The 23,363-nt window shown below is 52.0% G+C and overlaps 5 protein-coding genes across 5 annotated transcripts; 4 read left to right on the top strand and 1 right to left on the bottom strand.

The window, feature by feature from the left end:
• Positions 1 to 7,418: 7,418 nt before the first annotated feature.
• On the top strand, positions 7,419 to 8,951 carry PC9H_002292 (uncharacterized protein; the record flags this gene model as incomplete). Its single annotated transcript, XM_036771933.1, has 8 exons — positions 7,419 to 7,450; positions 7,507 to 7,563; positions 7,624 to 7,743; positions 7,799 to 7,988; positions 8,037 to 8,132; positions 8,189 to 8,297; positions 8,346 to 8,876; positions 8,932 to 8,951. The coding sequence occupies 8 exons, from the start codon at positions 7,419 to 7,421 to the stop codon at positions 8,949 to 8,951; spliced, it is 1,155 nt and encodes a 384-aa protein (XP_036626554.1).
• A 1,358-nt stretch (positions 8,952 to 10,309) lies between these two features.
• On the top strand, positions 10,310 to 11,682 carry PC9H_002293 (uncharacterized protein; the record flags this gene model as incomplete). The annotated part of the gene is made up of 2 exons (XM_036771934.1): positions 10,310 to 11,147; positions 11,198 to 11,682. 2 exons carry the CDS (start codon positions 10,310 to 10,312, stop codon positions 11,680 to 11,682), a joined length of 1,323 nt encoding a protein of 440 aa, XP_036626555.1.
• Positions 11,683 to 11,988: 306 nt separating this feature from the next.
• On the top strand, positions 11,989 to 13,313 carry PC9H_002294 (uncharacterized protein; the record flags this gene model as incomplete). Its single annotated transcript, XM_036771935.1, has 2 exons — positions 11,989 to 12,799; positions 12,859 to 13,313. The coding sequence occupies 2 exons, from the start codon at positions 11,989 to 11,991 to the stop codon at positions 13,311 to 13,313; spliced, it is 1,266 nt and encodes a 421-aa protein (XP_036626556.1).
• Positions 13,314 to 13,639: 326 nt separating this feature from the next.
• PC9H_002295 (uncharacterized protein) lies at positions 13,640 to 14,986 on the bottom strand (the record flags this gene model as incomplete). Its single annotated transcript, XM_036771936.1, has 6 exons — positions 13,640 to 13,945; positions 14,009 to 14,083; positions 14,136 to 14,235; positions 14,292 to 14,575; positions 14,634 to 14,878; positions 14,929 to 14,986. The coding sequence occupies 6 exons, from the start codon at positions 14,984 to 14,986 to the stop codon at positions 13,640 to 13,642; spliced, it is 1,068 nt and encodes a 355-aa protein (XP_036626557.1).
• Positions 14,987 to 17,086: 2,100 nt separating this feature from the next.
• On the top strand, positions 17,087 to 23,137 carry PC9H_002296 (uncharacterized protein; the record flags this gene model as incomplete). Its single annotated transcript, XM_036771937.1, has 10 exons — positions 17,087 to 17,203; positions 17,298 to 17,403; positions 17,662 to 17,978; positions 18,178 to 20,947; positions 21,004 to 21,083; positions 21,269 to 21,428; positions 21,604 to 22,395; positions 22,454 to 22,685; positions 22,734 to 22,807; positions 22,860 to 23,137. The coding sequence occupies 10 exons, from the start codon at positions 17,087 to 17,089 to the stop codon at positions 23,135 to 23,137; spliced, it is 4,926 nt and encodes a 1,641-aa protein (XP_036626558.1).
• Positions 23,138 to 23,363: the final 226 nt, after the last annotated feature.

Consider the following 23,363-nt stretch of genomic DNA (forward strand, 5'->3'; position numbering starts at 1 on the left):
TCCAGGAGATTTCAAACAGCACATTCTCGCGGGATCCAGAATGAGAGACAATTTCTTCCACCGCCCACTCTGAATCCGTATCGTCGATCTCGAATACCTGGGAATCCAGACGACCTGGGAAAAGTCGGTCATCGTTAGGGATGTGAACTCTGAGGAGAGAGGCATGGAAAGAATCGTGTATTCCCCTCTGTTTTAGTCGCGATGGTAGGTCGAGGGCGAATGACTCGTTGCCGTGATTCTTTGTGATTCGATAAGGGCCAATGTACTTCGGTAAGAATTTCCGTACCAGCCCTTTTGGAAACTTCAAATTTTCGGTAGAAAGATAGACGAGGTCTCCCTCAGTGAATGGGGCGGGTCGTCTATGTTGGTTGGCGTCCCTGGTCTGCTTTACCCGAGCCGCGAGGATGGCATCGTGGGCAGCAATGGTAGCCACTCGGATACGTTCCGTGAACGTTCTGACTCCAGGGAACTCGTCAGGTTTGGGAGCGTCCCAGAGCATAGATCGAGGCATTCGTCCTGAATTAAGAAAGAAAGGGGCGAAGCCGGTGCTATCTGATCGCGCTAGGTTGATGGCAAACTCGATAGCAGGGAGTTTCGATACCCAATCCTTTTGATTAGGGTTTATGCATTGCCGGAGTAGTTGGGTAATGGTTCTGTTGGCTCGTTCGGTCGATCCGTCTGACTGGGGGTGATAGGCTGTTGACATTCGTAGTTCGGTGCCTATGAGTTCGTGTAGCCGCTTCCAGAATCGGCTAGTAAATAGGACATCGCGGTCGCTGATAATTGCGTTTGGTAGGCCATGTAGCTTGTAAACTTCTGAGAATACTAGCTCGGCGACGTGCCTAGCCGTGTAATTCGTGTGACTTGGTACTAAATGGACCATCGCGGTTAGGAGGTCAATGACTACGGTGATAGAATCATAAGAGGCATCCCGGTCTTTCGATTCGGGAAGAGGTCCGACGAAGTCGATGCCAATGGCTTCCCAGGGGCGAGAGGCAATCCGGAGAGGATGCAGCAAACCAAACGGCTTCTGATTGTTGGGTTTGCTGCGTTTGCATGTCATACAGGTGTCACAGTAGATTTGCACCTCACTTACGATCTGTTTCCACCAGACATATTCTCGTAGGTAGTCAAGCGTCTTTTTCGCTCCTAGGTGTGCTAGGAGACTATGTGCTTCCGCGATGACGATTTCGCGAAGGTTCCGTCCTTTTATGAAGATATGTGGTATGCACAAAACATCACGTCCGTTTATCTTGAGGTACAGAACTCCGTCCTTTAGTTCGAAATTTCTGAACTCCTTTGGTTTGTCAATGATATTCTTGAAGGTGGGATCACCGCCGTATTTGTTTCGCACCTCTTCGATTAGGTCAAATCCTTCAGCGTGGCCATTGACCACGTCAACCAGAGTAGGTGGGGGTTCGTGAGAGGTTTTGGTATTAGACAAAAGAATCCCGTCGTCCCTTGAACTTGGAAGCACAACTTCTTTGGTTGTGTTTTGTTCCGTGGGTCCGCCTTTATTGTTGAGCTCTTTCCGTTGTGCGCTTTCCGCTAAGACGCCTTTGCTTTCCTCAGGAGGTTCACGCCGGACTGTATCTCTGTTATTCCCGCCCTCCTTTCGTTCTCCTGGGCCCAGGAGGACGAAACGCTTCTTAGCCATACGCCTAGCAAACTCAGCGCTCCCTTCGACCCTGGGCGTCTGTGTTGCGCGCTTATCACTTACGTCCGCACTGGTTGCACTGCGGGTAGAAGCCATCATAGCCTCCAGCCCCACGAGTATGGGCATTGCGGCCACGTCAATGCCGTCTCTTCCTTCCACGACGTCGAAGTAGGTATACTCACTCCGCGCACAAACTACCCCGCTGGCCTCGTTTGAGTATAACCGGGACAGTGCATCACTAAGGACGTTCTCCACGCCCGGGATATACACGGGCTCGAAGTCGAATTCGGATATCTTTTCAACCCAACGAGCTTGGCGACCGGACAGGTTTTTCTGTCGCAACAGATGGATGAGGCCTTTGTGGTCCGTTAACCACTTGAAACGACAACCTTGGAGTATGTCTCTATGCCTCATCATAGATTCCACTCCTGCTAACATCTCTATCTCATGGACAGGATAGTTTTGTTGAGCGGAATTAAGTTTCGCTGAATAGAACGCCGCAACCTTCGCGTTCCGCCACTCTTGCCCTTGCGCCACCACACCAGATATGCCCGTCGCGCATCCATCCGTGATAAGCCAGACAGGTTCGGCATCATCCCCGTATTTTAATGGAACACGATGATGCCCACGCCATTCATGCAGCTTACGCTTGATGTCCTCGAACGCACGTTGATGTGTGAACTCCCAACGGAACGACACACCATCACCTGTTAACGAGGAAAGAACTCCCATCGGAATACGAACCCCTTCGATGTTGTCCGACAGGTAGCCCACAGCCCCAAGGAACCCACGCAGTAGGTCCCTATTGGTCGGGGTCTTCCAGCTCAATATGGAATCGACTTTATTAGAGTCCATCCTGATACCCTCACGATCTACCACATGTCCCAGGACATTGAGCTCCGGCACCAGGAATCGCATCTTATGCTCTGAAAGGTAAATCTTCTCCCGTGCCAGTATATCAATTATAATTTTAACGTGGTGTAGATGATCCTCCAGAGTATTAGAATAAATGTAGATGTCATCGAGATAGATATCCATGAAGACTCCAATACAAGCGGAAAATAAATGGTTCATTAACGACTGGTAAGTGGCCGGTCCGTTACAGTCTCCTTGCTGAAGGACCAAACTAACCATATTGCCGTTAGGCGTTGTCACTGCCGTCCGCTCGACGTGTTCTGGAATAACACGGATTTGTTCATAAGCGCTACAGCAGTCCAAGGAGCTGACGTACTTGTGCTGGGCAACGCGCCGAAGAATCCCTTCTATATCGGGTAACGGAGAAGTCATCTTCATCGTGTTCGCGTTTCTCTCCCTGAGATCGAAGACGCAGCGCAAGTTCGTCGTTCCTGGTTTATATATCAACAACATTGGCATCGTATTACCACAGTTGGACACTCGCCATCTCCCAGAGGCGATATAGGCTTTCCATTTTGTTGACCACTGCTCTCGCAGGGGTTCCGGGCACTTTGAGGGGCGCCAGGAGTATATTCTAGAGGGGTCAATTAATGGAATCGAGTGGTTAATTGCCCGTAACGGAGGAAGAGGTGAGTCTTCGACGTTTTGGCAAACAGGCAAGGCGTACTCACGCAGGTGTTCTCGAGCTTTTAGGATGTTATCTTCGACAATAGACATCGAGCGGGAAGCAAGAGTCGTAACTTCAGGCCCTTTCATTGGTAGGGGGAATGTCGATCCTAAGACAACACGGGGCGGATTAATACCAAGAGTCACTCGATGTTGAAACATCCAAGGCGTACCCAGAATTATGTCATAGTTGGCAATATTTGCCACATCGAAATATCGCTCCGCGGTCGAGTCTTGATACTCAAGGGTTGCCCAACAGCCGAAGTTGATCCTCGAGTGAGATCCTTGTACTGCGAGTTGAAGTGCTAGTGGGGTTTGGAGCTGAACTTTCTTGAGGTGTAGTTGATCGACGATCGTGGTGGAGAGGAAGTCTCCCAAGGAGCCCGAATCTAGGAGCGCTCGGGCGGGATGGCCATTTATTTTAACAGTGACAACTAGGGGTTTAGGGACTGCCCTAGACGGGTCCTTCGCCATGGCAGCGTTACGCTGGAGCGAAGGATAAGTTCCTCGTTGGACCTGCTGCCCATTAAGTTCAATAACAGCGATCATATCCCCGAATTCGTTGAAGCCACAGCGTTCCGATCGTCTACGCCAAAGCTCATCGTCGTCGCTCTTCGACCAATCGGTTCTACCAATGGGCATAGGCATATACGTCATCCAATAATCCTTACCCCCGATCTGGAACAGAACATTCTCCTCAGGAGGCGGGGAAGGGAAGAGGCCAGCTACGTCGCTCTCGTCGAATTTATCTTCAAGAGCGAAAAAGAATTCCCAAGTCTTGATGGCGATATTCTTGTTGTACCAGCGGGTTAGATTAAACCGTGGATTGTTCAGGTATGTTGTTGGCAATTGACATACGAAATCCCGGTATCGATCGTGGACAAGATGATGATTAGGGTCGTCAGGGTCTCGTACCACCTTGAAACGACTTTCTGGACTCCAAAGATGGAACTCCTCATCGCCTATATACGGTGAGTGACTCTCCAGATGGATCTGAGCTCCTTCTGCTAACGGCTCCGACATTGGTGCAACCAGAAGGCAATGGTCAGCTACGTAATCCGGAAGCCCCAATAACTGGCAGCATCGTTGAGCATACCGTACCAGGAAAGCGATTGAAGTGTCGCATACCTGTGAGTAGTTGAAAACTTGGGGAGACCGGGAAGGGTACCATCGGTCGATCACCACACATTCACGATCCGAGATAGCCGATATGGAGAATCGTTTGCTCAAGATCATCTCGTCAGTGGGGAGCCAAAGGCGGGGGAAATCATCGTCTCCAGGAAAACCAAACACCATCCCGAAGACGTTGAGATGGGCTTCCTGGGCCAACAACATAAGATCCCCTTGTGGGATGTATCGCGTATTCCAACTACAATGGATGTTAGGGACGGGGGGATCAGGGTCAACAAGTTCGGGCATGTCTTCATACTCCGAGTCAGAACCGGAGTCGACTTGCAGGACGGCTTCCCAAGGAGAACTGATTCCTATTGCGCCAAGGTCGAGTTCATGGAGCGGTTCATCATCGGTGTTCAACGACTCATGAGCCTCGAAGTCAATGTCAATAGCATGGGATGGTAACCCTGGGGGTTTGTTGTTTGTATTCCCGGCCACGGCGTTCGTCAAGGGGCAATCCTTGGAGACGTGTCCCTCTCGTTTGCATCTGAAACATTTCCCGGCCTTTCGAAGCTCCTCCAATTCTTTCGGGGTGAGTTGGGAAGCTAATTTGGGTTTACCATCACTGGTGAGATTTGATTTGTTGTGTGTCCCCCCCGATTGTTGGTTGGAACCGGACGAGCGGGGGTTGTTAGGGGTAGCACCCTTATCATTTCCATTACGGGAGTGGTCGTTACCATTTCGGCCTCGACCCTGGTTCTTCGAGTTGGACGAGTTGGAGTTTCAGTTTCCCCTGCCTAGGTGAGCGCTTTCTACTACTTCAAGAAGTTCTGCTCTTTCCACTACTTCGTCCCAAGAGGATATGTTTGGGTTCAGGCGCTCACGATAGAGCTCGGCGCGAATTACGGCCTTAAATCCATTCCAGAGCTTAATGACTTTCTCCTGTTCACTCACTGAACCGATAACGTCGTACTTTTGTTTCAATTGGGCGGAATAGTCTCGCACGCTAAGGTCACGTTGCCATAGACGATCGATCTCTGACCGTGTTTGTTCCAGCAGATCTACCGGGAAGCAGGCATTCATTAGTCCTTCAAAGAAATCCCTCAACGTCCAAGCTCCGGGATTCATAGAGACTTGTTGCAAGTAGAAGTCGTACGCGCGCCCCTTCAGGAAGGTGGATAGTTTTCGAACACGGAACCTCTTATTAACTTGTCCTTCTTTAAGGTACGAGGTTCCATCACTAACGAATCGGTAGAAAGCCGTTAAATCTGCTCGTCCGTCATAAACTTCAGGCGGGGTCGGTTTCAAGCTAGACTTAATCTTAGCTTTGGCTTTCTTTCGGCGGCTACGGCGACGCTTGGTCTCCCAGTCAGAATCAGATGAGGTGGAACTCGAAGAGGATTCGTTAGAGCTATCGGAAGAAGGAGACGAAGAACTAGAATCATCATCCGAAGTGGTAGATGGATCGCTAGGGTCGTCACTCATTTTATGATGCTTCAAACGCTTCGAAGATCGTTTCTCGTCGACTGAGTGAAGTGCTCTCCCCAAGAAGCTATTCGGGGGAATCTGCGAGCTAGGTAGGAAATTGGATTTCGTACTTTTACCACTCGACTTTTTTGACTTCTTAAGTTTTGGTTTCGGTTTAGGACGGTCCGTGGCCTCTTTAATATGAGCGCGTATCCCTTCTGTAATCGGCGTGCGGGAACGAAGTCTGGTTTGCTCTTTTAGCTTCCTATTTTCCCGTTCGAGCTCAGCTAACTTTTCGCGCAGGAGTTGTTGTTCTTCCTCACGAATGGTTGTATCCTCATTCAAGACAGATGTGGGTCCCTTCTCAATGACGGGATCAGAATCGTTCTGAGCTTGTTTCCAATGTCTCAGGGCTCGAGCTTGCGCAACAGGATCTAACTCATCTTCTTCAAGAGGAATGTTTCCCCAGTTCCTGGGGTCAACTCCTTTTCCTTTGGAGGGTCCAGGCTTTCGAGTCAACTCAGTTTCATTTGGCATCAGTTTCTTTTCTCGACGTGCGATCTTATCTATGTCATGCATGCTCAGGGTATTATAAGCGGTATTAATTGTATTAATCTGATGTACATCGAGGGACTTTCGTCGATGATCTAGTGATGAAGTACTATGGGATCTACGATTTCTGCGATTAACCGTGGTCCAGGTACTCGCATCATCGTCATCATTCAATATATTATCGGGTAGTTCATCCCGAACGCCATCCTTGGCGATTTTCTCGCCCTCGGCGGTAGTCTCAAGGTTCTCACCAGCCAACGGTGGATCCTTTGAGAACCCTGCTGGCCCTGGGGTCTCAGCAGGTAGTGAGGCAGCCACGACTTCTGAATAGCTTCTCCTCGAAGCAGCCGAAGCCGGCCTACTCTTGTTTTCTGGAAATGTGCTCTTAGCGCTAGCATCAGTAAGATCCGACTCACTTTGGTCTGGGGTCTCAGACGCCTGATTCTTTCGACTACGCAACCCATAGCGGGAGTAGGCAGGGATGCGTGATGACATGCTGATCTAGATCAGATAATCAGTAAATTTTCTTCGGGTTTGTAACGTATCGGTGATTGGGTATGAGGAGGCCGAGGATTTCCAGAGGACCAATCTGGGGGCACCTATGGGCTTTTGGTTGGAGAAGGGAGGAGGGGGAGGAGGAGATCTTCTTGTCGGTAGAACGGTGGGGGCTTTCAAAAATATGTAACGTGGAGCGTTAGGTTACGGTCACGAACACAGGAGTTTAGGAGATAGGGAGGTAGAGTTGGTCCGTCGAAGGTGAAAGGAATAACCGTTCTTGTTTTCAGGGAACTCTGCCGTATCCTACGTACATGTGTCCTATTTATACTGTGGTCGGTTAGAGGTACAAATAGTAGCAAATCTGAGAGTGTCCATGCGGATGACAGTAGTATAACGAGGGGCGAGTAAGGGAGGAACATAAGGAGTCAGACAGGGGAGTCCGGAATGGGAAGTGAAACGTCACAAATGGACTTAACGTCCACGTGGCCGAGTTCGAGTCTTCCGCTCTGCCACATTCCCTGCGGACCTCTCCCAGTCATTCCCGATCTTGATGGATTCTTATGACGAAAAGACAGGTATTCGGTAAGTACGCAAGTTGACGACTCGGAGGCTAGAGGACTGAAGCACCGGGATTGAAGGACAGGCCACCGCTTTTATGTAGAAGGTGATCAGTCCTATCAGATGTCTAATGAGCTGTAGACTTCAACTGGGACGTGGTGACGAAACCTAGCTATTGAAATTCACTTTGATTGCAGTTGGACAGCAGGATCCACTGTCTCGTTCCGTGATATCAACACATCTAGCGGTGAGCTAGGCCGGCTTTTTACGAAGAGAAGGTGTCCGAAAGCATTCCGATGGAAGCCACGACAACCAAAGTGAGTACGAAGCCGTGTTCTTCGGCGACAAGATGCTAACAGGTTGCCTGTATAGGAAGGTTTGGAGGGAGATCATTGTAGAGTACGCGAACGCCAGGTGTGAGCGCAACGACGTTGTAGTGACTGTCGATGACATGTTGGGGATGGCTCGCCGCGCAGAGTATAACCGGCAGGGAGAGGCGCACATCCAATTCAAACGCAGGTTCTCGTTCGGCACAAGTACTAGTATTTTCAAAGTGAAAAGGGTAAGCGCAAGGCATTCTAGAAGGCGCCACTACTTAACCCCTACTTAGACCCAATACTACAACAGCCATGTATTGTTTAGTGTAAATGTTGGTCTTGAATTTGGGAGTAACAAGGATTGTCTCCGCTTCATTCACCATGATATCGTGCGTATTGCATGGGACTCGCTCTTCCACTGGCTCTGATTGATGATCCCCCGCAGCATCAGTTACGCTGGAGAGAGGTCGTACAAAATGAGAACGACGACGCGCACACCATTGTAGATGATGTGTGTGAGACAGTCGCCGCTCTTGCCCTCGATTATCGACATGGTGTGTTTCCTCAATCAATCTGCGGTCATCTGCTGAGTTTCTATACAGAAGCGCTAGCTGCTATTGAGCGCGGGCTTTCAAGCGACGACTTCGATGTCGAGTTCACCAGACCTGAGACGCAACTGACACGCCGTCGAGCTTCTCCTCCCGCCGAGAACGATACCCGCCGATGCTTTGTAATGCTGCATCTCTCTGCATACGCTTGGGCCCCTTGCGATGGCCTGCCGTCATCCATTGCCGACGTTCATTGGACTGCAACCGACAGCCCTCGCGCCTTTCCATCTCGTTCTAATCCCTTCCAATACCTCAACAACTTCCACCTCTCACTCCCCTCAGCCGCATCTGCGGATCGCAGCCCCTGTTCGTCCTCGCCGCCCCGTGCAAGTCCTCTCACCATCACCTTCTCCGCGCAGGGCATCTCGTGCTTCACGGGCACGAATGCCATGTCTGCTGGCAATGGTCTCACTATCAACGGCACGAATCGCACCGTTGTCGTGAACCACATTGGTGCCGTCATGGGGGACTATTTTGGCATTGTTAATGGTGGTAATGTTGGGGGAACTAATAACACCAACCACGGTGCGTACTCACTGTCCCGTGTCCAGCCGATTTTACTTACTTCACTTGGCCTTAGTCCATTCGTACTCTCGCTGAGGTAACTGTAGCGGCTGCATTTTCTCATACTGCCACTCCTTGAGAATACTGAGAGAGATTGGTGATAAGACAGGTGAACAAAGAGTGTACGAAGTCGCTAGAAGAATCGTACGTCAATCATCTACAGCTACAGCCCTCCTCGCACGTCATATACATGTCGCGACAGTGAGTTTATGCAGTCTAAAACCAACAATACTCCGATTGTTCAAGAAACAGAGACAATGAGCCGTAATGAGCTAACACGATGCCACGAGCGGATGACATGGAGGCGGTCCTTTGTAGCCCAGCTTCGATGAGTACGGGGCCAGCAAAGGGGTGCGAATACGAGGGCAAGGTCGCGCAATAACCCGACAGTGTTTGTAGGCAGTGAGATGCCTTCGATGTTAGGTGCAGCCATAGTTTCGCGATCGTGTTCTAGCGAGATCTGTTTCGGGGTCATTCTCAGAACACGACCCTTCGCAGAGAACGTCCCAGCTCCCATCACGTCCCAGCTCCCACCGTATGCCCGTATGTTAAGTTGTTACTACCGGAAATCGGGGTGGATTTTGGTGGTGGAACCAAGCGGTGTTCTAGAGATAATTGCTACTGTGCCTCGCGGATGATGATTGTAAGAGCAGACGGCTACAGCGACGGGCTGAAGCGTAGGGGGCGTAACTGAAAGCAGTTCCGCGGAGGTCACAGGAAGGGCCTGGTCAGGGCGTGTGCGCGTGGAAGGGCGCACCTTGCAGCGTGAGCTCCGCCACGCTTGCGATGTTCCACTGCGAGAGGCCATAGAAGTGTTCGCCTTAGATGCGCAACAGGGAGCTGAGGGGCGGGACCTCCAGGCTGTTCAAAGGCAACCTTGGGACAGCTCTGTTGCTCGCTGTGGATTCGAATGTCAATCGTAGCTAAAATGGATTGTTGTATATGATCTGTTAGATTTTGGCAATCTTGGCGGTACAGGGGTATAGTGGAGCACGTGACTACTTGTATTACCATCGCCGCTTTTTGTATTTCTTCTTTATGTGTTTGCTGGAGTCCCAGTCAAACGCAATAAGATCTACTTATTGTATCACATTCGACGCCACCCTCACCAGCTTATTTCAACATGATCTTCCATTCCAATTGTACAAAAGCAGTGCTCCCGGTTTACTCGCCGTCCTCGTGAAGCCCCTATGTGCGTGTTTTCCACGCCTTTGACCTGTCCGTAAGTTTTCGCGCGATTACCTCTGACAAGTGCTCAAAAGCCTGTAGATTCTGCATTCTGACGTGATACATTCGCGGGACGTCGGCCTTTGGCTGCCCTGTCTATCAGCTACCTTATCCCGTCGCGCGGCGATCCAATAACCAATGGCTACGGGGGGTAAGCCCTTCCCTATATGAACGCCTCGGATCCTGAAAGCAGATCTATCACGATAGACACAAAGGATGCCTCCCAGAGCGTTGATTTCGCTGAGAGGCTGCCCATCGAGCTGATTCACCATATCATCGCCCATCTTGACGATCGTGTTGAAGACTACTATTGTGGCAACTGCAGGCCCATACCTTCCGGCCTTGCTGCTTGCTCACTAGTGTGCCGCGCGTGGAGTCACATATGTCGGGCTCGTATCTTCCGCACAGTCTCTCTGAAGTACGGCGAGGATGTATCTCATCGACGTTTGTCTTTCCTATACTCGACAGCACCGCATCTCTGCGAAATCATTCGTAATCTCAGCATATGCTTAGGAGGAGGCCCCTCAACCTCCGAAGATTGGATTCCACATTTCACTGGCCGCTTTACGAACCTCAGCGAACTGCGCCTTCACCCCGAGTTTATCACAGGACCGATCCTTGGCGTACTATCCGACTTCGGTATTATGTCCCTTCTTCCAACCCTACGCCTGAAACGCCTTGCTTTAGACTCTTGGAGTGTCGATGAAGCTGTGCTGGATCTCATTCCCATCCTTTCTGCCTGCTCAAACACGCTTGAGAGTCTGTCGTTGGAAATATACGAAGTATACCGGCAGGCAGAGGGCTCAGATTCCGTTCTCCCGCCGTCTGTTTGCTTAAATTCTCTCCGCAACCTCAATATGATCTCAAGTGTCTGTACCCTACCTCCGACCAACCTTATCAGATGCCCGAATCTTGAATCCTTGACAGTTGGGTATACTTACGGCGACTCTCCCTGGGATATTCCCTCGTGGATTCCCGTTAGTTTATCTGAGCTCATCTTACACGGTACGCCTACCTCGAATGCGATTCATCTTATACACTGACACTTTTTGTAGGCGCTCCAACTCTAGACTTTCCTGACTTCGTCACGGCCATACGACCGTCCATTCTCAGGATTACCATATCCGGCTACAGTCACCCTTTGTTCGATATCATGACATGGATAGGCGGGTGCATCGGTCATCTGCCAGACGAGACTACCCTCCGGCAACTTGCTATCGTCATCAACGGTCGCTATCCCAGCCACCGCTCTTTGTACCCCGAGGTCGCCGATTACGCACCACTATGCTCTGCAATCCTACCGCTGTTCTCGCGCGGGGCTTTGGAAAAAATCAGTCTAAATATCGACGTCTACCAAAAGGGCATTGCGGGTACGATTGCTGCTTCAAGAGCTGTCGGTGCCGTCGAAGAGGCGTTCGCTCCGATATTGGAGGAGGTATCAGTCAACGAATTTCAGTGCATAACTTGTGACCATGGGAAGATAGATGCACTACTTGTCAAAAATATGGTAGAGACTTTCCGGGACGAACACTTTGTATGAGCTTAGTTTCTTCGCGTTCGCACAATTGCGGAATTGCAGAAAAGTCTTTTGATTAGACCAGTGGTGCAGGACGGCGGACATTCGTACTCTCACCTATATGTATCGGCGACTAGACTTTCATGCCAAATGCATAGCTCGTTCTTCTTGTCCACGAGGATGAGAAGCAAGGAAGTAGCTTGACGGGCGCTGTACCAGCAAGTTATGAAGTTATGTTGCAGGGATAGGGTTCTACCGAAAGGCGATAAGCGCTCACACCTTTAGCCTTCGTGACCACCATCATCCATAAATCTGACTCCGAGGAGTAGCATGAAGACCATACCTCGAAACATTTGTTCCGCAGAAGAACTCCCTATCGAGCTCATCCATCACATTGTTTCCTGCCTTGAAGATAGCGACAATGAGGAGAAGTTCTGCTACAGGGAACACGTACCCCCGGACCTGAATGCCTTGTCTCTGGTGTGTCGCTCGTGGAATGAGGTCTGCAGGCATCACATCTTTCGCACTATCGGCGTGAATTACGGCCATGACTCCTTCACCTCCCGTCTCTCCTTCCTCCACTTCACGGCCCCCCATCTCTACAAATACATCCTCCGGCTTGACGTATGCCTGGATACTGGCTATGACAGCGTCGCCGAGTGGGTCCCAGAATGCTTTGCGCGGTTCACCAATCTGCGTGCATTGCGTCTCAATGCCCGGTTCATATCGGGGGCGATACTCGATGTGCTGCCCGGGTTCGGGATTGTGTCCTTGCTCGCAAGCGTACGCCTGCAGGAGCTCGTCCTGGCATCGTGGGACGTAGACGCTGAAGCCTCGGATCTCCTCCCCATCCTTTCGACGTGCTCGCCTTCTCTCGAAAGTCTGTCGCTGGAGATGTATGGTATCTACACGCCGGAGCGGCCAGAGACAACGAGCTGTATATCCGGAGCCCCATCACCTCGCAGTGTATGTCTGGATGCGCTCCGCAGCCTCAAGGTCGTTCAAAATGTCGCCGTACTCCCCCATACAGACCGTATCAAGTGCCCAAACCTCGAATATGTAGAAATTGTGCAACTTACCAGCGGCTATTGGAATATTCCCAGGTGGATTCCCGCCAACTTGTCTGAACTCATCTTGAGCGGTAGGTACACCTGTGTTGTATATAGCCACGATGGTTCACTGGCACTAACCCTCTTTCAGTTTCCCCGACTGCTATAATCCCCGACATCGGCGCCGCTATATGTCCGTCCGCCCTAACGATCAACATATTGTGTCCCAGCGAGGCTCCCCGGTTGAGCAGTATCGCATGGATAGGGGACTGTATCAACCGCCTACCTTTCCCCAATCGTCTACGGGGGGTCGCAATCCATATTGATCCCCTCGGCTGGGGTGGACAATCTTACCCCGAACCTATCCATTATGAAGCGCTTCATCGTATCATTCAACCTCTGCACGATCATGGGGCTTTGAAGAAAATCAGCATAAGTATAGGTGATGTCAACGATGACTCTATCGAGACGGACTGCGATGAGGTTGCGGTGTTTGAAGAAGCGTTTGCCCCATTGATAGAGGGGATAACGGCCGCTGGCGGATTTCGGCGTATAACATGCAAATATGGGGGGATAGATGTACTCATGAGCCATGAAGCACTGTAGTGGTGACGGTCCGACGACGCTTGGGTATGCGTCCCGATCGACAGTCGCTAGGTCTAAGTAAGGACTCTGGGAGTGCCTCCCCATCATCCATCTGTACACGCACTTCTATACGATCATTACACGCTCGAGTTGATGAAGGTCGCGATCGACGAGTCTCCTAGAATGGTAAAGGTGGTTCAGAGCGGCAGATAAATAAGTTGGTTAACTACATGAACATCTAAAGGACACATTACAGCGAACATTGCAGAGCGAATATACACACACACAGGATATCATTCCACCATCCAGAGAAAACGAAAGACCGGAATTTAAGACGCCGCTAAACACTACACGGCGTACATGTCTCTTTTGACGTCTACCTCGACCTCGACCTCGATACCGGATTTTGCGTCGGACGTTGGCGAGGCCTCCGCGCGATCATGGAGGTTGACAGCGAAGTTCATGTCTGATAGGTTCGTGCGTGTTTGGGCGTTGGAGAAGTTGATCTCCGTCTCGATGTCGATGTCGTGCGTCGCGCGGTGCGAGGCGTGCGGGTTCGTAGAGGCGAAGCGGGGCGGGCGGAGATAGGTCACCGTGCGGACGGGGCTGAGGCCAGCGGAGATCGTGACGATGATCAGCGTTGGGACGATGCCCTGGAGGAATGAACGAACGACGAGGTGAGTGTGGACGCTTGAGGGAGAATGATACAGACGTACGGCTAGTTGGGCGATGATATCCATTGCTACAATGTCGCCGTTTGATTTGAGAAGGAACAATACTAAGTAGGCGATCTAGGGCAAGAGATGAGCACGAGGTGGATGGACAGAGAATGGAGACACGTACCCATGCCAGAGTGTATAACAACCCAGATTCGATGATGACAGCCGATTCAAAGAGGAGGGACGAGAAGCCGTGGACATTCTTCATTGTTCGGTGATGGAGCCTGCAGCGCGTGCATCAGCGACTGTCCAACAGAACGAGAGAGGGGAGGGTCATTACATTAACTTCGTCGCCGTCATCACCGTCAACACGACGTTGGTAGTAACGGAGAGCACCATGCAGACGATATTCCACGTTGAGATGGGCGCCATTCTGGACTGGTCGAATATGCCTTGGAAATCGGGGGTGGGGAGATGCCCGAGGCCTTCTATGGACGCGCCAACGTAGCCATATGTAGATATGAAGGTCGCAAAAATGAGGATCGAGGGAAGAATAAGGACGCGGGGGTTGCGACCGTATATGACATAAGTGCGCCATGTAAGAAGAATGTCGGCGAGAATGGACTGCGACTTGGTTAGCCGGCAAATCCACCAAGGATAGGCAGTCGTACTAAGCACTCACGCTGAAGAACTCAGTCGCTACCTGCGTAAACGCCATTTTCCCGTGATACTGGATATCTGCGAAGGGGCCGGGATCGCCGCCGCCGAGGAGCTTGATGTCTTGATAGAAGGCCATGAAGAAATGCGCGGTGGAGAGGATGTACTGGAAAATGACGATGGAGAGGCCGATCCAGTTGCGTCTTGCCTTGGGCGACGCGCGGAAGAATACAAGCCATATTGCGATCGCCAAGAGGATGGTGAATATGCCTAGACAGCAAGATGAGCCAACGGCGCGAGAGATAAGGAGGAGGGAATACCTTGAAGGAAACACAGGAAGAATACACAGATGAGCAAGGCCTCATTAGGTTGGATCATCTCGCTGGCAGTTTATCTGGTACTGGAATCGGCAGTCCTTGTTGTGATCAACGTGCCCGATGGAGGAATGGCGAGGGATCCTTCAAAGAAGGTATACAGCGCTTCCAAAGCTGAACGACCCAGGCGAAGAACGATAAGAGGGCGAGTTGGTGAGGTATATGTAGGTCTTCCAGTTCCGTGAAAAGGCCATCAAGGAAACGCCCCTTGTCGTCGATGGGGGGATACGAAAGGAGACTAGCAGATAGAGACTGATGTGCGCCACATCGACCTCAGCACAGTTAGGAGAAGGGTCGGTTCCTGCCCTGCATCCTAGGTGATGTGATCGATAATAGGAGACCCTGCATGAAATGGGCAATCCCGCCAAATTCCTAACGGCTTCACGTTCTTTGGAGCCAGTAAGCTTCGCAAATACTTAAGTTCTGATCTGGAAGAGGTTTTAAACTACCGGCTGCTCAGTTTAATGACGTTGTGAAGTGCTGACGGTAAGATATCGCTTTGACCTGGTTTGACATTCGGGCTGACTGGCGTGACGGTTGATTCCGGCCAGGAGAAGTTTGGGGTTGTTGCGGAAGGACGTCGTGGCGCTTATCGACTCCGCGACGAAGGAACATGTAATTTGAATTTTTTGATCCTGGGCGTACAGACATTGCGGTCTGCGTGAGTCCTGTCCAAGACCTGTCCCGCTGCCACCTGACATTGTAAATTCTAATTCGTTTGGGTGATGAAGATGAAGAGTGATGATTCGTACTTCAGACTTCGATGTCCTAGCAATGCCGAACAGGATTGACGCATCGAAGGGATAAAGGAATCGAGCCAAGGAGCTCTCCTAAGAGCCAAATGCAACAAGTAATTTAGGTGAGTTTCCAAGGGCTCTAGATGCTGCGACCTCTCGACCTTGAGGATAATGTTTATCCAAAATGTGGTGGGAGGTTGTCACGGCCAAGGAGAGTCCACATTCACTACCTGTATTCTGACGCCCCAAACAAATTGAGAATAGATTGTCGTACAAGGGACCTTGAGCATTCAAGGTACTATATACTCCGCGCTTTTTGGGATGTCGATCACGCAGTCCAAGTCTTGATAGGTGTATTGATGCGCCGCTGACGAGTCGGGTCGCCGTAAGGGTCCTTCAATTGAAGGTTGGTGCCAAACGACACCTAAGGCCGCAAAAGCTGATCCGAACGCTCGTCGTCGTGTATCTTGACGAACGCTATCGATGAATGTGGACCGTATCTTACTGGTATTGTAAAGCCCGTAATCTCTCCAAGAGATAGCACGGCCTCATCATCGTTCCCTTCTGAGGCTAGTACGCGTCGTATTGGTTGCCTGATCGTTCATACGGAGAGGGTTCGACGTGTTGATGAACTGTCGAGTCGAGGTCTAGGGAGAGTGAATCAAGAATGATGGAGATGGATAACCACCAATCGATATCTAAAGGTCCGCGTCGAGAGTGCAATCAGGACGCTATCAGGAAGCAGGAAGCTATCGCCAGGCACTGCGAATCAAACTCACACCATCAACTGTGAAACGATGAAGTTATTGATTCCGACCAAACCAGTTGTTGTCGGCGAAGTCCGATTCCAGGATTCCCGAGCTTGGTCTCAACAGTAAGTTACTCTGGAATCAGTCTTGGACGCACTACCCGGTTTCTGCATTTCTTCCTAGACTCGTAGTCTAGTTACCTCCCGGAGAGACTGTTTTGCCCGCAACATTAATCAATACGGTTGATGCAAAAATTTTAAAGATGTATGATGCAGTGATGCCCGTAGCATAAATGGAGATCGAAGAATGGAAGAGGAAGGCAAGGTGACGGCAACGGTGACTTAGCGAATAATCCATTATAGTCCATTACCTTGTCATTGAGACTTAGCATAGACTATCCTAGACTTAGCTTGCTGCTGACGTAAAACAAACGAGTTCTGAACACAAATTTAGTACTTAGCGCCTATCCTTCCTCCGTCCCGCGTACTTGTCGTCTTATAGCTCTGTTTGTTGGTCGGAACCCTTGTAACAGGAATCAGGATCCTGTTCGCAATTTCATTCGACTGGCATCGTTGATCGCATGCCCCTCTGTAATTCGCCACCGCGACCAATACTGCCATGGACGCCACAGAGCTCTCTCGATGGACCCGTTTCGCTGCAAAAGGTGGCATAGGAAAATGCACGGCTACTCATGATTGCGTGGCGGAGAGTCCGGAGGATCTTATGTTCCTCAAGGTACGTCGATGCCTCTTTGCTTTCCCGTTATGTCTCGCGTGGCCTTATAGTCGGATTCGTGACTGTTCTCGCACTTTGGTTTATCCGTTCACAGGACGATGCAATTATAGTGTTAATGCAATTACCTGAAGATACCCGCGACGGGGAGGGAACTAGCAGTGGAGTAGGATCAGGCGAAAATGGGTGGTATTTGGGCTACTGTGAGGGTGTGGTGGGACGGTTTCAGGGGAAGCATGTGCATTTTCATTCAAAGCTTAAACGACCTGTTATGACAAAACGATCTTCGACGGCGTCGACGAGGTCACCTTCACGTCGGAACTCGAATGCGCATGGAGGGGCCGGCGGGAGTCGGGCAACGACGCCAATACAGACGGCGTCACCAAGGATGTCCGTGTCAACGTCGACGCCTCCGTCCACCTCGACTTCTTCCACCCCTGACTCTACACCGAGACTACCAGTGAAAACGGCGAGATCAATCGTGGCGAACACCAGGTCGCCATCTCTAGGGTCGTCGCGGTCCCCTACACCTGGGACGAGTGGAGCCGCCAGTAATGGTACTGCCCGCTCGTCTCCGTCGTCTATGGGTTCCTCGTCGCGCCATGGCCACAGCCATGCTCTTGGTTTAGGATTTGGGTCATTCTCGTCTGGCTCGATATCTACTCTGCCCAATTCGGCCGTTGCTTCGACATCTGTGATCCACTCTTCCCCGCGGTCGTCGCCTCTCGTAGGGTCTGGGGTCAAGCTACTTCCTAACGAGCTAGATGATGTACCGAAGGTGCGTACTTCATACCTATTCCCTGCGCGTTACCGTGAACTTACTCGACTCCTCAATGATTTTCCAACTCCTGGATATTCGTACTCACGTTGCTCAGCTAAGTCAACTCTCGGAAGATGCATCCCCGAGAACGCAGATATCAAGCAAAACGGTCGCTAACCACAATCACAATAATGACGTTGCTCTCGATGCTGTACAGTCTCCCCCGAGCGAACTTCCCAATCCCTTCGATTCTCCAACCGTCCCAACTACAGCAGACGCCGCCACCTCCCATGAATCTACGACATCCCCGCAAAGCAATGACATCCAAACGGCCGATTACGCACCCGCACCCACAAACTCCCGTCCATCGCCCATGATAAATACCGACGACGTAGATCCCCGACATCAAGAAGACAGCTCTGAGGCCCAACCGGAGGATCGATCAAAAGAACCCCCTGTTGCCGAAGGCCATGCCAAAGAAGAAGAGGAAGATGAAGAGTACGATGCGCCTTCTTCGTCAAGGATCTCGAGGATCTCATTGGCGATGTCCGATGGGGAAGTTGGGATCGGGCTGTCGTTATTGCAAGACCTTGCTGGTGGAGAGGGCGCTTATGGTGACGGAGAGTTCAGCTCAGACGACGAAGAACACACTGGCGAGTGGCGGCTGAACCAAACCGAGATTGGTGGAGAAGGGATCCAGAGGTCGGCTAGTGTTTCGAGTCGTAGCACTGGACTAGGCTACCACGACGATGAAGGCGTCGGGGGGAAGATGGCTGATGGGCGGGAAAGCGAACGAGAAAGCTACATGAGTGAGCAGAGTAGGTACAGCGTTGATACGATGAGCAAGGAGCTGGACAATCTCGAGTCAACCATGGCGAGATTGCGTCCTAAAAGCTCCATCGAAGATAATTTTGTTATGCTTACGCCAACGGTCAGCTCCATGGCCATATCACCACGGATAGCAACCTTGTCCTCCTCTACGCCACCCTCTCCCTCCTCTCTACCTCCTACATCACCCCATCTTACCGCCACTCTGCCCCTCAACCTCACTCCTCGGAAGGACACGTTTTCAATCAACGGCACGGGGTCGAATGGTATTAGCAGTGCTACCGCCCCCGTACCTTCGCCTACGTCGCCTACCTCTTCCATCAGGACCCATGCGTCCACTTCCACCACCCGTACTACGTCTACTACCCACACGACCCGTACCACGCGGACAGGGTATTCTGGGACGGGGAGCATTGGCAGTGGTGGTAGTGACGACTGGGATGGCGCAGGGGACATCTACGACGATTATATGTACCGGTATTCGACGAGGCTCTCGGTCGTTAGTGGGAGGATACCAGGAGGCAACGGGAGGAGGGGCAGCGGGGGCAGCGGGGCGTCGTTGGCTGTCGGTAGAGATACCCCGCCAGTACCGCAGAACAGGGGAAGCGCTGACGACGTTGATGAGCGATTTGGTGGCAAGAGTTTTGTCAAGGCAAGGCCAGGAGCTCTGGATATCCAACTGAGCAATCGGCTGAGACCCTCGGGCTCCGCTGTCGCCGATGGTGAAGGAACGAAGCAGTTGAACCCTCTAGACGCGCCCGGATCGTCCAAGTCAACTGCATCGCCGTTGCTCCACACGACTTGGGGCGACGCTCTTTCCTCGCCTGAAGAGGGAGTCAATGGGTTGTCGGCTATACGAGGGAATCCCGGGAGTACCGCAGATTCGTTCTTCGACGGTCGCCCTGGCGCCGCAGGGTTCTTGAGAAGCCCTACTTTAGACGGACCAGCCAGCGCAATCAGGCAAAGGCTCGAGATGAATCTGGGTCCAAATGGAAACGACGGCAACGTCGCCGGCGCGGGGAAGAACGTGCAGATCAACCATACGTCTTCGAGTATGGGCAGCGCCAGTAGCGCCATTCAGGAGCAGGACGACGCCTCTACTCATGGTGGACCGGGAGGCATTGTGGTTGAAGACGACGAACAGGCTCCGGATGTCAGCCTGACGACCGCGAAGATGGGGATCGGGGATAATAGTTTTGTCTCTGCCGACTTTGAGGGAGCTCAAGAAAGTGCTGAACCAATGGAAGGAGGTCTTCAGGAGGGCTGGAAGGGCAACAACGACGCAATTGCTTCGCCTGGGCTGCCTTTGGTGAATCCACACGATTCTATAGACAATGCACTGGATGGCATAACGAGGACCACATCCCCCGTTCCTATGGATCCTCCTTCGGCGAGCTCGACCTCTGACACAGTTCTCCTTTCAGCGACTGCCGAGATAGCCCCTCCTCCTCCATCCCAGTCCCCAGCGACTCAACTACTAGCTGCACCTGTGTCGCACCTTCGCCCTTCGTTAGCTGAACTAAGGGGCGAGAGAGATCCCGACTCTGGGATGAGAACTAGCTTGTTCATGCCCCATCCTAACGCTCCGAAGCCGACTGTTTTGTCACAAGGACCCATGTACATTCGCCAGCCTGCCTCCAATGTTTCACTGCCCTTTACCGCGCAGCCATATGGTTTCCAAAGGCCGAGCGAAGTAGGCCACCCTTCTGCGACCCTCAATTCACGCCATCCACCGACAACAGCTACCCCTCCCCCCCGTCACCCGGGGAGTGGGCTTGGCGGGCTTTCCAGGGCACTACAGATGGCCATGTCATCTAGAGGAATTTTGGGTAGAGGCCCGACATTGTTCGCAAGGTGTGATGTTGATTTGGCGAGTTCTATCGGGCCAGTCGCCATAACCTTCAGCGTTGAGCCGTTTGTGGGGCCCCCTCCTGGACCGGCCAACGTCGCTGGTAGTGGGGGTCCCGAATTAATGCCTCCCGTGTCTGCGCCTGGCGGAGGCGTGCCCGGGTCTGTGACGCCAGTCAGGACCTTGTCCGAAGGATCCGTCGGAGCACAGTCAGCCACCTCCAGCCCTAAACCGTCTGTTGGCATTCTACCTACGACCAATGGAATCGAAGTGCAAGGAAGCGCAGCGGCGTCAGCCGCCGATACGGCTGGTGGAGCTGCCATACCTAATACAGGCGTTATCCCCAGGCCAAATTTCTACCCGAAGGTCCCATCCGCGCGCCCTCGTTCACGGAGTTTCTCCGAGTTTGGGTCAACAAGTATCGAAGTACCGATGCCGATTGCTTCGTACGTCGGTCCTTTACTTCCCTTTATCTGGGATGATATTGATACGATATTTTAACCAGTGATGACAATACGCCTCTAAAGATCCCTTCAATACGGACCATGGCGAGATCGTTGACAGCTAACCGGGCGTCGCAGGGAAATACTACACTTTCACCGAAACCACCTGCATTGAAACTTCAATCCAGTCTACGCACGCCGTACGCGCCATCCCCCTTATCGATACCTTCGTCTGGCCTCAGCGCACGAGGCGCCCCAAAATCCCCCACCAGTCCGCTGTCCCAGTCATCCACGTCATTCGCGCCTCCGTCTCCCACCGCTTCGTCGCGTCGACACCAACTAAGACAGGTCACCTCGAATCCAGCGCTCGCTGCCCCTCCTAGCCCTCGCATCGTAGTACCTCCATCGCTTTCAAGGAAGAGGTCGTCCGGAACCTCTCCGACTTCCCCCACTCGACAGTCGATGTCGGACCAAGTATCTGTTTCTACTCCTCCGAGGCAAAACTCTATCCCTGAGGCCTCAGCCGGCCCCTCCAGCGCCGCTTCGAGGGCCTCCGTAGAGGTGGAGAATTCCCGCGGGATGGTAGCCTCTCCTACGCCGATGGTGACCCGTCAATTATCCCTACGTTCGAAGTTATCATTACCGAATCTCCGGCGGAAGCAGAGTCGACAAGATGACACCTCCAGCATCGCCGCAAGCTCGATCGATAACGAGTACGAGACCGCACAAGCAGAGGGTATGGACTTCGAGCTCGTGCGGCCCAGCTTCAGCCATCTTCACTCTGCAAGAACCAGCGAGGACTCATCCTTCGTCAAGGATGGAGGGTCCATCGATCTGGGCAAGCCGGAAATGACTATTGGCGGACTCCTGCGTACAAATAGTCCTGCGATGTCGTTCTCGTCGGGTCAGCGCTCGCCAAGTGTCGCGGATATCAAAACGCCCAAGGTGTCTGACAGCGAGTCGAGCTCGATGGAAGGGCATAGGCAAAGGGAGCTCAGGTGGATCGCGCTCATGTCGTCCGTGCCTGCTTCGCAAGCGAGGAAGAGCAAGAAGGTGAAGAAGCTGCTGATAGAGGGCGTCCCATCCTCCGTGAGGTATCTGGTATGGATCCATCTGACGGACGGGAAGGCGAGGAATGTACCGAAGGTCTACGAACAGTTGGTGAAAAGGGGGCATGTACCGAGCTACAAGGATATCGAAAGAGACGTACAGACGTATGTCCGAGAGAACTCGCAACCCGCCGCGATGAGGGAGTCGATGGTTTCGTTACTGCAAGCGTACTTGACCATGGTTCCGGATGTGCAATATAGTCGGGGTGCGTTTCGATTCGCTCTCTTGTTCGTGTTTGTGTTTTCAACTGACCATTGATGCAGGTCTGACCCTGATTGCTGGGAATATTCTGTTGTTGGCGCCGGAAGAAGACGGGTTTTGGACGTTCGTTTCGCTGATGGATTCGTACCTGCGGCCCTATTTCTCCTCGAGCAGTTCGCAGATGGAGGTCGACGCTATGCTGTTCAGCCGGGCACTGGAGGCGAATGACCCTCAGGTGGCCAAGAAGGTGTTGACGACGATGTCCATCAACCCAACCGCAATCTGCTTCCCATGGTACGCCGCAGCCTCGCTCCGCAGGCACCCCGTACTCACAGATCATAGGTTTACCTCCCTGTTCGTCAACACCCTCCCTTTATCGTACGTCCAGCGGGTGTGGGATCTCTTCCTGTTCGAAGGTGCGCTCTTTCCGCCACTATTCTGCACCGCTTACCCTGACGAAATACACAGGCATTTCGTTCCTTGTTCGCGCCGGCCTCGCCCTCATCAGCACCTGCCGTCGACAGATCCTGGACGCGACGAGCCCAGAGGCCGTCCTCGACCTCCTCCAACACCCGCCCCCTTCGCTTCTCCTCTCCTCCCCCGACGCCTTCCTCTCCCTCCTGAACTCCTTCAAACTCAAAGACGACGACTTCCGCAAACAGAGGATCAAAATGGAGGCGCAGGTCAAGCGCCAAACGCAGGCACCGCGCGCGCCTCCGACTAGCTCGATATCGCTCCCAAAATAATGGCTGTGTTTCATTGTTTCAGCACTTCTATACACCGACGGACTTTGCGCATTAATATATGAATATATACATCCCATCTACCTCGCAATCGCAATCGCTATCGAAGTTCTCCTGTTCTTGTTTACACTCTTACACTCCTATCTTCATCTCCTTCGTCTTTGTCTTTGGGATATATACTGGCACAACGCATTGAGCATTAATCTACAGTTTCGTGCACATACCCAAG

This window comes from Pleurotus ostreatus, assembly GCF_014466165.1.
Source record: "Pleurotus ostreatus strain PC9 chromosome Unknown scaffold_10, whole genome shotgun sequence".
In the NCBI taxonomy this organism is placed as follows: Eukaryota; Fungi; Basidiomycota; class Agaricomycetes; order Agaricales; family Pleurotaceae; genus Pleurotus; species Pleurotus ostreatus.